Source organism: Doryrhamphus excisus, chromosome 12, assembly GCF_030265055.1.
Source record: "Doryrhamphus excisus isolate RoL2022-K1 chromosome 12, RoL_Dexc_1.0, whole genome shotgun sequence".
Taxonomy (NCBI): Eukaryota; Metazoa; Chordata; class Actinopteri; order Syngnathiformes; family Syngnathidae; genus Doryrhamphus; species Doryrhamphus excisus.
The window spans coordinates 10,063,368-10,076,331 of NC_080477.1; the positions used below are offsets into that span (position 1 = coordinate 10,063,368).

General features: G+C 42.1%; 2 protein-coding genes across 3 annotated transcripts in view; one reads left to right on the forward strand and one right to left on the reverse strand.

Moving 5' to 3' along the window:
* Window positions 1–7,620, forward strand: LOC131139224 (long-chain fatty acid transport protein 2-like). Its single transcript, XM_058088606.1, has 10 exons — window positions 1–604; window positions 833–1,042; window positions 1,131–1,289; window positions 3,807–3,931; window positions 4,017–4,211; window positions 4,343–4,433; window positions 4,501–4,699; window positions 5,836–5,933; window positions 7,052–7,182; window positions 7,270–7,620. Exons 1-10 carry the CDS (start codon window positions 130–132, stop codon window positions 7,441–7,443), a joined length of 1,857 nt encoding a protein of 618 aa, XP_057944589.1. The 5' UTR covers window positions 1–129; the 3' UTR covers window positions 7,444–7,620.
* The window catches only part of hdc (histidine decarboxylase), an 8,248-nt gene continuing 2,543 nt past the window's right edge, over window positions 7,260–12,964 (reverse strand). The window contains exons 2-13 of one of the 2 annotated variants that reach the window (XM_058088603.1): window positions 12,695–12,840; window positions 12,455–12,627; window positions 12,274–12,387; window positions 12,076–12,198; window positions 11,873–12,010; window positions 11,655–11,798; window positions 11,414–11,480; window positions 11,158–11,320; window positions 10,527–10,617; window positions 10,337–10,435; window positions 10,042–10,143; window positions 7,260–8,430 (exon numbers count right to left, since the gene is read on the reverse strand). In XM_058088603.1, coding sequence (XP_057944586.1) covers window positions 7,675–8,430; window positions 10,042–10,143; window positions 10,337–10,435; window positions 10,527–10,617; window positions 11,158–11,320; window positions 11,414–11,480; window positions 11,655–11,798; window positions 11,873–12,010; window positions 12,076–12,198; window positions 12,274–12,387; window positions 12,455–12,627; window positions 12,695–12,722 — 1,998 coding nt within the window. In that variant the 5' untranslated portion in view covers window positions 12,723–12,840 and the 3' untranslated portion in view covers window positions 7,260–7,674. The remainder of the gene's footprint in view (window positions 8,431–10,041; window positions 10,144–10,336; window positions 10,436–10,526; window positions 10,618–11,157; window positions 11,321–11,413; window positions 11,481–11,654; window positions 11,799–11,872; window positions 12,011–12,075; window positions 12,199–12,273; window positions 12,388–12,454; window positions 12,628–12,694; window positions 12,841–12,964) is intronic. The other variant, XM_058088605.1, reaches the window with a different exon arrangement.

Sequence of the window (12,964 nt, forward strand, 5' to 3'; positions counted from 1 at the left end):
GTACAGCTGCCCACCCACAATGGAATGGAAGGAGAAAGAAGCAAAGTTCAATGGGCGTACACTGTATAAACTTGCTTCTACTTCACGTTAAGCTGCAGTAGTAAACGCTCTCTTCTTCTATCAATCGCCATGCTTGCGTACATTTTTTATACCGCTTTGGCGGGCTTGGCCATTGTTCCCTTATGTCTTTACTGGAGAAACCCTTACTTTTTGAAAGATCTGACTTACACACTTACTGCCATTAAAATCGGAAGACGACTCAAAAAATTCTCGACGCAGAAACCATTTTACAGCATCCTGGACAGTTTTTTGGACAAAGTGGCCATACAACCCGATAAGGAGTTCATATTGTTCGAGGAGAGCAGCTACACGTACAGGCAAGCCGATAAAGAAAGCAACCGCGTAGCCAGAGTCCTATCCAGCCTGGTGAAGGAAGGCGATACGGCGGCCGTGTTTATGGGCAACGAGCCGCTCTTCGTGTGGCTCTGGCTCGGCCTCGCCAAATTGGGATGTACCGCTGCTCTGCTCAACTACAACATCAGGTCCAAATCCCTGCTGCACTGCTTCTCTTGCTGTGATGCCAAGGTGCTGTTGGCAGGGGCTGGTAAGGAGGCAATATTGCCTTCTTTTTTATATACTATATATATATATAAATATATACACTTTCTGCTTATTATCTTACTTAAAGTAAGACATATTCGAAAAAAACAACACAGAGATGCCCAAGGAGGGACTCGAACCCTATATCCTAACTGTTTGCATGCGCACTAGCTACACCGTACAGCCTGCCTGTGTCATGTCCTCCCATAACCTCTTGCTCTGCTGTTGTCAGACCTACGAGAGGCCGTGGAGGAGGTGCTCCCGAGTCTTAAGCAGCAGGCGGTCCGTGTGTTCCTCCTCAGCGAGGGAGATGATTCAGACGGTATCGAATGTCTCTCTGACAAGATTCAACAGGCCTCCGACCAACCTCTGTCACCTCAGCTGAGGGCAAATGTTAACATAAAAAGCCCTGCACTGTACATCTATACATCAGGAACCACAGGTACAACTGCTTTTCTTATCACAGTATTTTTCTAATCTCTGCATTGGATTTTCATATTTGAAAAACGTACTTTACTGTCACCCCAAAGGGCTTCCCAAGGCAGCTATCATTAACCACGAGAGGTTGTGGTTTGCAACCTTTCTTCAGTCATTTGCTGGTGTTCGCCCGGATGATATCATCTACGTGTACCTGCCTCTTTACCACAGCGCTGGCTTCCTCATGGGGCTGTGTGGAGCCATAGAAAATGGTAACAGACACATCACTTACTGTTAAATTCATCAATGTACAGGCAGCATTTCACATTGAAATATTCATGTCATCAAGTGTAACAATAAGTCAATCCACAAGAAATCAAGACGCTCACACTTTAGTCATGCATTTAGGAGGTGGAGCATAAATAAGTGAAAAGAGAGTCAACCTTATGCATCACATTTTTTAATACGGTATTCTTACGTGTAAAAAAAAATGCTAATGGAATGGAATGGCCTTTATTGTCATTACACAAGATGTACAACAAGATTGGAGAGCTTCTCCTTTCAGTGCAGTAGTCAAGTAAAAAAAAAGTATACAAAAGTAGAGTAAAAAAGACAATTTAACAAGATATATACAAGATATCCAAAATATACAGGAGCATATGCAGGAGCAGACATATTGCAGATATATTAATTTTAGTGTGATGATAAATGGGTCATAGTGCAAATAATGACTGGTATACAGATGAGTAAAGTCACATATGAGTGTATTGTATTGGGTTGTTAAATAAATAAATATGATTGAGTGTGCAGAGGTAGAATTATGCATTTAAAAAAAAACTCAGCCATGTTATACTGAGCAGCCAGGACAGAGACGTGAGTACTAGGGATGAGCAAGTACACCACTGTCTGTATCTGTACTCGGAGTGAGTGGGCCATGAACCAAAAGTGGGTGTGGTTTAACCAGAAATGGGTGGGTATGTTATTTTAAGTCTGGATTGAGTAGAAGTTGCTATATTTATTGTTATTCATATATATGTGTACTGTGTGTGTGTGTGTGTACGTGATCTGCAAGACTTTAGTAGTTAATTTTTTTTAGCGATCTATGTGAAGTCGGTGAATCAGCTCTGTCTTGTGAAATACGTTACAAAACAATTTTGAGATTGCATACTGCAACTATATAATGTAGTATGATAGTCATACAAGCAGAATGTTTGATGCAGCTCTTGTATTTACTACTGTGCAGGTGTACCTAATGTTGTGGCCAGTCAATGCAAGTTACTACCACCGCTATCTGTGTACTGCCAACTGAAAATTAACTAAATTCTTACAGTATATTGTAGGTACCACGCCTGTTCTATGATGGCTTCCTGGAATAAGACAAAAATACATTTCAAGGGGGCCGCACGACGGTCGAGTGGTTAGCGCGCAGACCTCACAGCTAGGAGACCCGAGTTCAGTTCCACACTCGGCCATCTCTGTGTGGAGTTTGCATGTTCTCCCCGTGCATGTGTGGGTTTTCTCCGGGTACTCCGGTTTCCTCCCACATTCCAAAAACATGCTAGGTTAATTGGCGACTCCAAATTGTCCATAGGTATGAATGTGAGTGTGAATGGTTGTTTGTCTATGTGTGCCCTGTGATTGGCTGGCGACCAGTCCAGTGTGTACCCCGCCTCTCGCCTAAAGACAGCTGGGATAGGCTCCAGCACCCCTGCGACCCTCGAGAGGATAAGCGGTAGAAAATGAATGAATGAATGAATTTCAAGGAAAAAAGCCGTCATGTTACCGCCAGTTGCATAAGTGACTGACGCAACACAAGCCAAGTAACTTTTGATAAAAACCGAAATAGTCATTTTGAGGAAAACCTACCCGTTTTCAAGTTTCCAATTGCACCGTGTACGTGAATGAGGCACCCCGCTTAGCTCCTCTATCTGTGGCTGCAGCCTTCAGAGTCGGTCTCGGGAGAGGCGGTCGCTGTGTGTGACTGGCCAATCAGAGAGCATGAAGAGTGAATACATAATGAACATTTTCTTTCATGTACTCTTTGTACTCTTTGTCGTAATGGATACTCATTTATCATCCCTAGTGGGCACCAATTTTCATGCTGCACTGCTGCTATTTTAAGTTCAATTTCCAGTTCTATGGCCATTGAAACATTTTTCCTTTTGTCCTTTTTGAGGCTCAACAAAAACACTTTAATTTATCCTTTTCATACCCACTCAGGTGGAGTCATTCATTCATTCATTCATTTTCTACCGCTTTTCCTCACAAGGGTCGCGGGGGTGCTGGAGCCTATCCCATCTATCTTCGGGGTACACCCTGGTCGCCAGCCAATCACAGGGCACATATAGACAAACAACCATTCACACTCACATTCATACTTATGGACAATTTGGAGTCGCCAATTAACCTAGCATGTTTTTGGAATGTGGGAGGACACCGGAGTACCCGGAGAAAACGCACGCATGCACGGGGAGAACATGCAAACTCCACACAGAGATGGCCGAGGGTGGAACTGAACCCTGGTCTCCTAGCTGTGAGGTCTGCGCGCTAACCACTAGACCACCGTGACGCTCGTCTTGCCGAGATATTGTACAGCATATTGTACATCTTTCATGACACCACTCCATTCTGACATTGAGAATGAGTTTACTCGGGGCTAAACTAACAGGTTTATGACCTCAAAAACTAGCGCTTTGGCTCTGGTCCTCACTGTTTGTATTTCAAAGTCCTAAAGTTTACAACTGCCAGTGCGAGTTTGCATGTTGCTTAACTGTGTACTTCATCTCCAGGCATCACTGTTGTTTTAAGACGTAAATTTTCTGCATCACACTTCTGGAATGACTGCAGGAAGTACAATGTTACAGTTATTCAGTATATAGGCGAGATTATGCGATACCTCTGCAACATACCAAAGGTAAAACATACACTATATTATGCTTGTTATTGTTCAGGATGCTGATTGTCTTTTCAACTCTCTTCTCTCATTCTCTGCCCTCTAGAGAGACAATGACCGAGATCATAAAGTCAGGGTGGCAGTGGGAAACGGGCTAAGGGCAGATACTTGGGAAGATTTTCTTCAACGCTTTGGGGATATTCACATCTGTGAGTGTTATGGTGCTACGGAAGGAAATATTGGCTTTGTCAACTACACTGGGAAGATTGGAGCCATTGGAAAAGTGCATTTCCTTCACAAAGTAAGAGGGAATAAAAAGTATAGGATGTGTTCTGGCACTGAAAGCTTATTCACGTGTATTTACAACAAGTAAGAAATTATAGGACTAAATTAAAAGCTTTATTCATAGATGTTTTTTTCTTGTTTTTTCAGATGGCTTGTCCCTATGCTCTCATAAGGTATGATACAGAGAAAGAGGAGCCAGTCAGAGACTCCAAAGGATTTTGTATTGAAGTGCCGAGAGGTAAAACATGCAATAATCCCAACAAATAATCCAAATAATCGACAAATAATCTACTTTCAACTTGAAGGAGAGACTGGTCTGTTGGTGTGTAAGATTGGAGTGACAGCCCCCTTCACTGGCTATGCCAAGAACCGTCAACAGACTGATAAGAAGAAGCTGAGAGATGTATTTGTGAAGGAAGACCTCTACTTTAACAGCGGTGATCTCCTCAAAATCGACCATGAGGGCTTTGTCTTCTTTCAAGACCGCATCGGGGACACTTTCAGGTGTGTGAATGAAACCAAACATTTGGTGGTGATGCAGTTGCCAAAGGTTGATAATGTTTGACAATAAGGTAAAACCAGTTACATTACTGAAAAATTATAATTATCCTCACTGGATAAGAGTGGTAATAACTTAGGTAATAAAGTTTGCAGCCATAGTGTGATTAATGCACCTTTACAGCAAGAGGGGGTGGTGGCTTCTCCTGGCCAAAGCTGCGGTTCTCCTGATCTCCGTGGACTCACTGCGGCATAGTGTGTCCAACATTGTCTATGTCTATGTCTAGCCAGCGTTTGACAGATATTTCACATTCATATTCACAAAACAGTTGTGTGAAATGCCGTTGACATATGAAAATATTTTTTTCTTGCTGGGAATCACCAACTCCAACAACTTCTGCCTGAGCTTGCCATGTAGAAAGATTTCCTGGGAATAGTGTGTCCAACATTGTCTATGTCTATGTTTATGTCTAGCCAGCGTTTGACAGATATTTCACATTCATATTCACAAAAACAGTCCTGTGTGAAATGCCATTTACATATGAAAATATTTTTCTCTTGCTGGGAATCACCAACTCCAACAACTTCTGCCTGAGCTTGCCATGTAGAAAGATTTCCTGGGAGCCATGGCTAACAACCGTTAAAAAGGCGAAGCAGAGCTGTGGAGAGGACAGTCAGTCCTAGAGCGTATCTGGCCTACAAAGCATGCCCATATAAAGAAGCCTGGCTCCTTATGACGCCACAGCGAGTCAGTGTTAGAAAAAACGGTCTGAAACCGAGCATTCAGAGCCATCCCAAACCTATTTCATGACTTGCTTCCAAATGTGCAAACCTCTCTGAATCTGAATCTGAAATACAACATTCTAACTACATTTATAGGTCAGAAATGTGGAAAAAGCATAATAGGCCCCCTTTAACCAAAGTATTTTTAGCCAAAATGACCAAGAATCTCCAAATTGGTGATACATTAGGGTGATTATATTATGTACTTCAGTAAAGGTCAGTTAAACTCGACAATTGTCCGTCCCTGTAGAAGGGGAGCAAATAAAAAAACTACAAGAATTCCTTCCTTGCAAAGTTAATCTTATTTGCTAAGTGTGCCAAAGCTGTTTGTTCAGTGCGCTATTTCAAATTAATTACAGATGGAAAGGAGAAAATGTGGCAACCACAGAGGTGTCCGATCATTTGCTGATGGTGGACTGCATTGAGGAGGCTAACGTCTACGGTGTGAAGGTGCCAGGTAATAATGCATCATCATCCTATAGAGCAGGGGTGTCAAACTCAATCGCGCATAGGGCGAAAACTCGGGCCGAACTGGACATTTGTGGTTCCTTTTGATGATGACTGTCTTATGCTGCTTCAACGTGTTATTTTGTATAGACAGGGTGCTGCCATGACTTTTGGTCTGAATCTGGCACCCTTATTATGAACGGTTGGGAATTTTCAGGTCCGTAAGGCGGGCCAACTCAATGGTTTTGACACATATGCTTTAGAGACTGATGGGCAGTTAAAACATTTCTTGTAGTTTTGCGTGAGCTGATGTAGGTACATATTACGCTGTGATCAATCTGAGCACTGCATGCTCTCTGGCTAGTCAACTTTTACCAGCCTATCAATCATTGATGAAGGTAACTATGAACCATGTAATCTTGCAACAAATCTGCCTGAAAAGACAAAACTAAATCTAAAAATGATGATAATGGTGATGGTTTTATATCATTTGAACATGCATCAGATTACAATTGAGTGCATCACATAATCAGTTTACAGTTCCACATGTCCAAAAGGAGTAGGAAGAAGCAAAGCTTATTAAATCCTACCCCTCCATCTGGTACTTTTACAATCAGTAACTGTTACATTTGTTCACTTCCTGCTTTCCATAATACAGTTTAAGGTTTTTTTTTGTTGTTTTTTTTAAATAATGCACCTCGTACCGAAGTACAATGTGATATGACCATCCAATGACATAATGGGTACCATAGTAAGTGTCAATATAGTGATATATATAGCACATCATGACTGGTTCAAGACTCTTCATCCTTGTATTTAGCAAACATCAACTGCTTGTATTGTTTCTTGAATTGGCTCATCGTTGTGCATTGTTTGATTTCCTTACTCAATCCATTCCATTCATATTTTTTCCTCTCTTGTAGAGAAGTATTGGATTACATTTTTAGGTAATTGGTTGTTTTTGGCCTTATGCATTATTTTAGCTGTTTGAAGATTAACTATAATCAGCAAGTTTAAGTATTTGTGATTTTAGAACTAAGTATGTTGTCTGTGAATTATCCTTACTTGACCATTTATTTTACTGCTGTATAGTGTTATTTACTCATGCATGTGTGTTTTTGCTGTTAGGACACGAGGGAAGAATTGGAATGGCAGCATTGACACTGAAGGAAAACATGGACTTTGATGGCAAAGCTGTGTATCAGCATGTGAAAAACTACCTTCCCAGCTACGCAAGACCACGCTTTATTCGCATCCTGGTAAACGGCATCCCGAAGAGTCTATATTAAAATAACTTGCTCATAAAATCAGTTTTCAGTCATTTATTTTTGTGCAATCTCCCGCAGGATGCACTGCCGGTGACTGGTACATTCAAGCAGATGAAGGTGAAGCTAGCTGAGGAGGGCTTCAATCCCGCCATCGTTAAAGATCATTTGCTTTTCCTCGAGGACAATAAGGGCTACGTCAACATGACTCAGGAGATGTTTGAATCCGTAGCAGAGGGAAGAATCAAACTGTGAATCACTTTAGTTGCTGTGAAACTAAAGTGACAAATGATTATGAAGCTTTTACATATAGCAGAACAGCTTTTCAGTTCATTTCAAAGCACATAAGAACAAATTTCCTGGTTTTGTCATGTTTGTAAATGATATAGTGCAAGCATTTTTTGTTTTTAAAACTTTCTCAAAACTTACTTTGTGATATTCTCTTCCTTAATGCAATCCCATTTAAGCGCTGATTATGAGCATTTTTTAAAGGAGTTTGGGCACAGGAGTAGTGTCTATTGGTGGAGGGGAGGCAGATGTGTTGCTTTTAGGGGGAGAAGGGATACAGTTTATTCTCCTGCAAGTGGAGGTGAAGTGTTTTGGAGCCTGAGACACTTTCAGAGAGCAGCACAACTGGTGGCGACTACCCTGTGCCCACTGATTGCAGAAACTTGGAAGACTGTGGAACTTGGTGAGCTTTTTCATGGCTTGCTTTCCCACAATATTTGTAGACATCTCTGCCATCTTTACCGTGGCACTGTCTCCTGCTGATACTGATGTTGGGAGGATGTCGGCTTCATCTTGAGGGCTTAGCTTTTTATCAAAGGCATAGCCAGATTTGAGACCATGATAATTGTATGGCAAAGGCTCACTGTTGCAGCTCAGGGAGCGCATTGGCCTCCGAGATCTATTCCATGCCTTGTCAATCCAAAGCTCCACTTGGGCTTTGTCCATCCTGGGGGCTGTCTCCTCAGCCTCCTCAGGTCTATCATCTCGGTTCTCTTCATCTCCCTTTACCTCATCTCCTAACTTTACACTATCAGGGGCACGTGTCTCAGCTAGGAGATTGGAAGCTATTTTGGAGATAATGCTCCAGTCCCTGCGGATGTCTTCTGCCGTGGTGAACTGTGAGGTCACAGTAAATCGAAGGATGCGTTTAGTGTGAATGTCTGCAGGAATGAGGTACATGGCACCGGACCGTGTCAGTCTTCTCAGCAGTTCCTGGGTTAAAGCATTACCGCCCTGAAAGAAGAGAAAACTCACTTAATGTAATACAGTGGAACCTCAGTTTTGGTTAACATTCCGTTCCAAAGCAGCCGTGGAAATTCGAATTGTATGAACACTATTTTTCCCCAAAAAACTATGTAAATCCAATTAATTCAATCCAGACACGCAAAACACTTCTAATATAAATTAGAAGTTTTACATGCAGAAAACAGTGTGAAATGCAACTTTTACCTTTATTGAAGACCTTTGTTTGCAAGACAGCAATGAGCAGCGAAGGAGAGGGGAGGGGAGAGCCACATGGATACTACTATGAGTTCTTTCTTGAATTCAATAGTGTTTCTCATCTTATTTATTAAGTGCCGGCAGTCGTTTATGATGACTGTGTTATTACACACCCTTGTTTACATCCACTGATGTAATCACGAAAATTTGGTCTCAATTAAAAAAGCAGGGGCTGCACGGTGACCGAGTGGTTAGCGTGCAGGCCACACAGCTAGGGGACCCAAATTCGATTCTGTGTGGAGTTTGCATGTTCGTGGGTTTTCTCCGGGTACTCCGGTTTCCTCCCACATTCCAAAAACATGCTAGGTTAATTGGCAACTCCATAGGTATGAATGTGAGTGTGAATGGTTGTTTGTCTATATGTGCCCTGTGATTGGCTGGCGACTAGCACTCCCGCGACCCTTGTGAGATGGCTGAGGGTGGAATTGAACCCTGGTTTCCTAGCTGTGAGGTCTGCGCGCTAACCACTATATACTATAATATATTATTATTATTATCAGCCGCACGGTGGTCAAGTGGTTAGCATGTAGCCGACACAGACAGGAGATCAGGAAGACCTGGGTTTGATTCTTCCTCCCACATTCCAAAAACATGCTAGGTTAATTGGTGACTCCAAATTGTCCATAGGTATGAATGTGAGTGTGAATGGTTGTTTGTCTATATGTGCCCTGTGATTGGCTGGCGACCAGTCCGGGGTGTACCCCGCCATCTCGCTCAAAGACAGCTAGGATAGGCTCCAGCACGGCTCCAGCGTTAGAAATAAGCAGTAGAAAATGAAGGAATGAACTAATAAATAAAAAAAAAGCAGACAGCTTGTCCCCCCAGCACTCAAGACTGACTCATTGCCCTTGAATGCCTCATGACATGGACATCCGCATTGAAAGTGCAGTGAGTACAGCGCTTGATAGATCCTGGACTGACGTAAAGAAGCTGGAATCTGCCTAATGTGCCCCAACTCTAAAAGAACAAGTTTACATTCTTTACAGACACTGAGTCACTAATGTGTACCTGCTCTCAATGATATGTGAGCAAACAGTGTGTAGTGTAGTATACAATAACTGAGACAGTGTATGAATTTTCGACAAAAACCGAGGCACCGATGTAGCTTAAAAACCACAGCAAGCAAGACAAATCTGAATTAGTCAGAGGATCCGCTCATAATCACTCTGTCCTTCACCTTTCGATGATAAAACCACACAATTCATTGACTTACCTTTGAACAAGGTGTGTCTGAGAAGGTGTTACATCTCTACAATGATTAGCTTTTGTAGAACACTTTGCTTCACAGAAAGAACTCAAGTGATCTATTTCAGTGTTCATATTTTACTACTGCACTGTACCTACTTTGAGACAGAAGACAACCAGGCCAAGGTATCTCTTTGCAGGAATATCAAAATGTGGGTCACTTCTTATCAGAGACTCCAGGAGCTTTGCCATCTCAATACCCTAAAGTAATCAAAAGTAGGAATGAAGGTTAAAGGCATGCCAAACCAACGGTCACACAATCGCACAATCAAAAAGTTATACACAATAAAAAGCAGTCATGCATTAACAAAAAAGAAAATTGCTCACAGTGCAAATTTGGTGTGCCCCAAGTACATATAATGTATGTACTCTCAAACAAAAAACTGTAACATACGTGTCTAATATGTGCCTGAAGGTTTTTCAGTCCAAACGAGCGCATGACAAACCAAAGCTTGAGGGAGCGGAAACGGCGACTGAGGGGAATTTGCCAGTGCTGCACAGAAAAAGGAAATCAGCATTGTGCTTAAAAACCAAATTATACACAAAGAGATCTGAATGTGTCATACAACAACACGGGATCATACCATGAAGTCTGTGGCTGCCTGTGAGTTCTCATGTCTGAGATAAACCGGGTCCACACTGAATGTTTGTTGAAGTTTCAGTTTGTCTTTTACCCTGAGACAATCATGGAAACAACACATTCCAAAAGTAGTACCATTTAGGGACGACATTGTGTCTTAAAGGGGACCTATTATGCTCATTTTTCAACCCTTTGTATGGAGTTGTGTACTCCTATAGAGCCGCTACACACAATAACCTCTTATTCCATCTGTATTTCCTTTGATTTGTGCTTTCTACCAAAACGATCAGTTTTAATTTATTCCACCCACGGCCCGCCTCTGGGCACGCCCACTTCACAGTGATTTGTGATTTCCTAACTATGAACCATATAAGGAAGTCTGTCCCTCTGTGACATCACAAAGGGGCAGTTTTACCACACCTTTTGAAAACAGAGCATTTCGAGGCATCCCAAACTTCTTTTAGGGCTCACTTCCAAATGCACAAACTTCATTATCTGAAACTTTTAACACAATAATACTACATTCTAACTCAATTTATAGGTTAGAAAAGTGGAAAAAGCATAATAGGTCCCCTTTAAGATTTTCCCCTTTAAGAAAATTTCTGTTAAAAGTAGTACAGAAGAAATGTATTCACCAAAAAGCTGTGCAATCAAAATGAACCATCATCCATTTCGATGGGTTGAAGACAAACGAGTGTGCAAATTCGATGCCTTTGAGGGACCAGCGCAGTTCTGGACAGAAATAGGCGGAGCCAGCATACGCAGCATCCACATGGAGCCACAGTCCCTCCTCTGCACCTGCATAGCGGTTCAAATGAAACAAAGCTATTGCGTGGAATATCTGACTCTATTATAAAGTATAAATATTATATGGCAAATATGGAGACATACACACTGGTCCCAGTTCAGAGAGCATGTCAAAGGCACAAACTCCTGTCGTTCCTAAAGTGGCACACAGCTTACCCACAGAATGAACATAAGAGGGATTTATTAAGAGGGTTATTTTGTATGATAGTTGCATTTTGAAGTAATTACAGATTAAGAAAACATATCCCACATTATATTAAAGTCTTTTAAAGGAGATAAAAAGATCTATTACTGAGTATTCCTCAAAGTACACTTCAGTACGCACCAGAAAAGGGACGAGTCCTCTCCTTCTGTCTTCTTGTATTGCTTGTTTCAACGTCTGTCCTCTCAGGGAGAGATGCTCATCCGTGGGAAGAAATCGTATTTTCACCAAAGAGATTTGACCCGCCTTTTCCACTGAGGAGTGGGCCTGTGAGTACAGTAACAGGTCATTTTTTGTAACTTTATTTCAGTCAAATGTGTGATTGTTGAAATCGTATAGACCTGATCAGAAGCGTAAGCCACTAGTGTTGAATTGAGGACAGAGTCATCCATGTCCTGGTCCAGATCAGCCCGCAGATGCAGAATTTTGTCTTTCCTGGCTGCCAGAAGAGCCACCAGTGTGCTTTCACTGACTGTGCTCTATTAGGACAGTGTCAGTGTCAATGACGTCTCATGGAGGGGTCAAAAAAAAAGGTGCAACCTACCTGTAATATACCTCCTCCTCTGCTCTCGGAGTGGTGATGGAGGAAGAAGTGAGGAAGCCCTAAGGCTTTACAAAGCCAGTCCATCACGTTCATTTCCAACTCTGTGCATGCAGGACTGGACGCCTGGACAAAAAAACACACACATTATATTATATATGATGAGTATAGAAGCTCCTGTTGCTTTATTCCTTCACTCACCCATGTGAAGCCGACGCAGTTAATGGCATCAGCCAACATGTCCCCCAGCATTGATGGCCATGATGTAAGACTAGGGTAGTAAGCGTGCATGTAAGGACTCTGCCAGTGAACCACCTGGACAAAGAGTTTAAAACGTGAATGAAACTGAAATCGGGTGGCATGATGACAGACAGGAACTTACTCCCGGCATGATGACTTTCTCAATGTCATCAAAGATACTCTCCCAGTCTTCAGGTTCTGTAGGTGCACAGTCTGGGAGAAGCGCTCTCATGTAACCTGGTTTTACATCTGGAATCACTCTTCTCTCCCGTATGGAGCTCAGGTACTTTGTAATGTAGTCCACCAACTCCTTACCTGAGATGTAAACAAAGATGATGGATGACAAAATATGTTCATTATCAAAACAGCAGCCTGTTATTACCTCTGCGGTTGTATTCCTCAGCCTGCATATTAGTTTAGATGGGAGGTTCTTGAGAGGTTAGAGAATTGTTCTGCAGCGGCGCTGCCTTTTTTCGGTGGTCCAGATCATCTTCACATCTATATAGACCCAACTGGGAGGGGCACGCCCTAAAAGTGGTGACGCATATCAATGCTTAACAGGCGTTCTTTCATGAAATAGATTGTATATAATTGGATATAAGATGTATAGACAAAACCCATCTGACAAACATGAATATGTCAATATTATCGC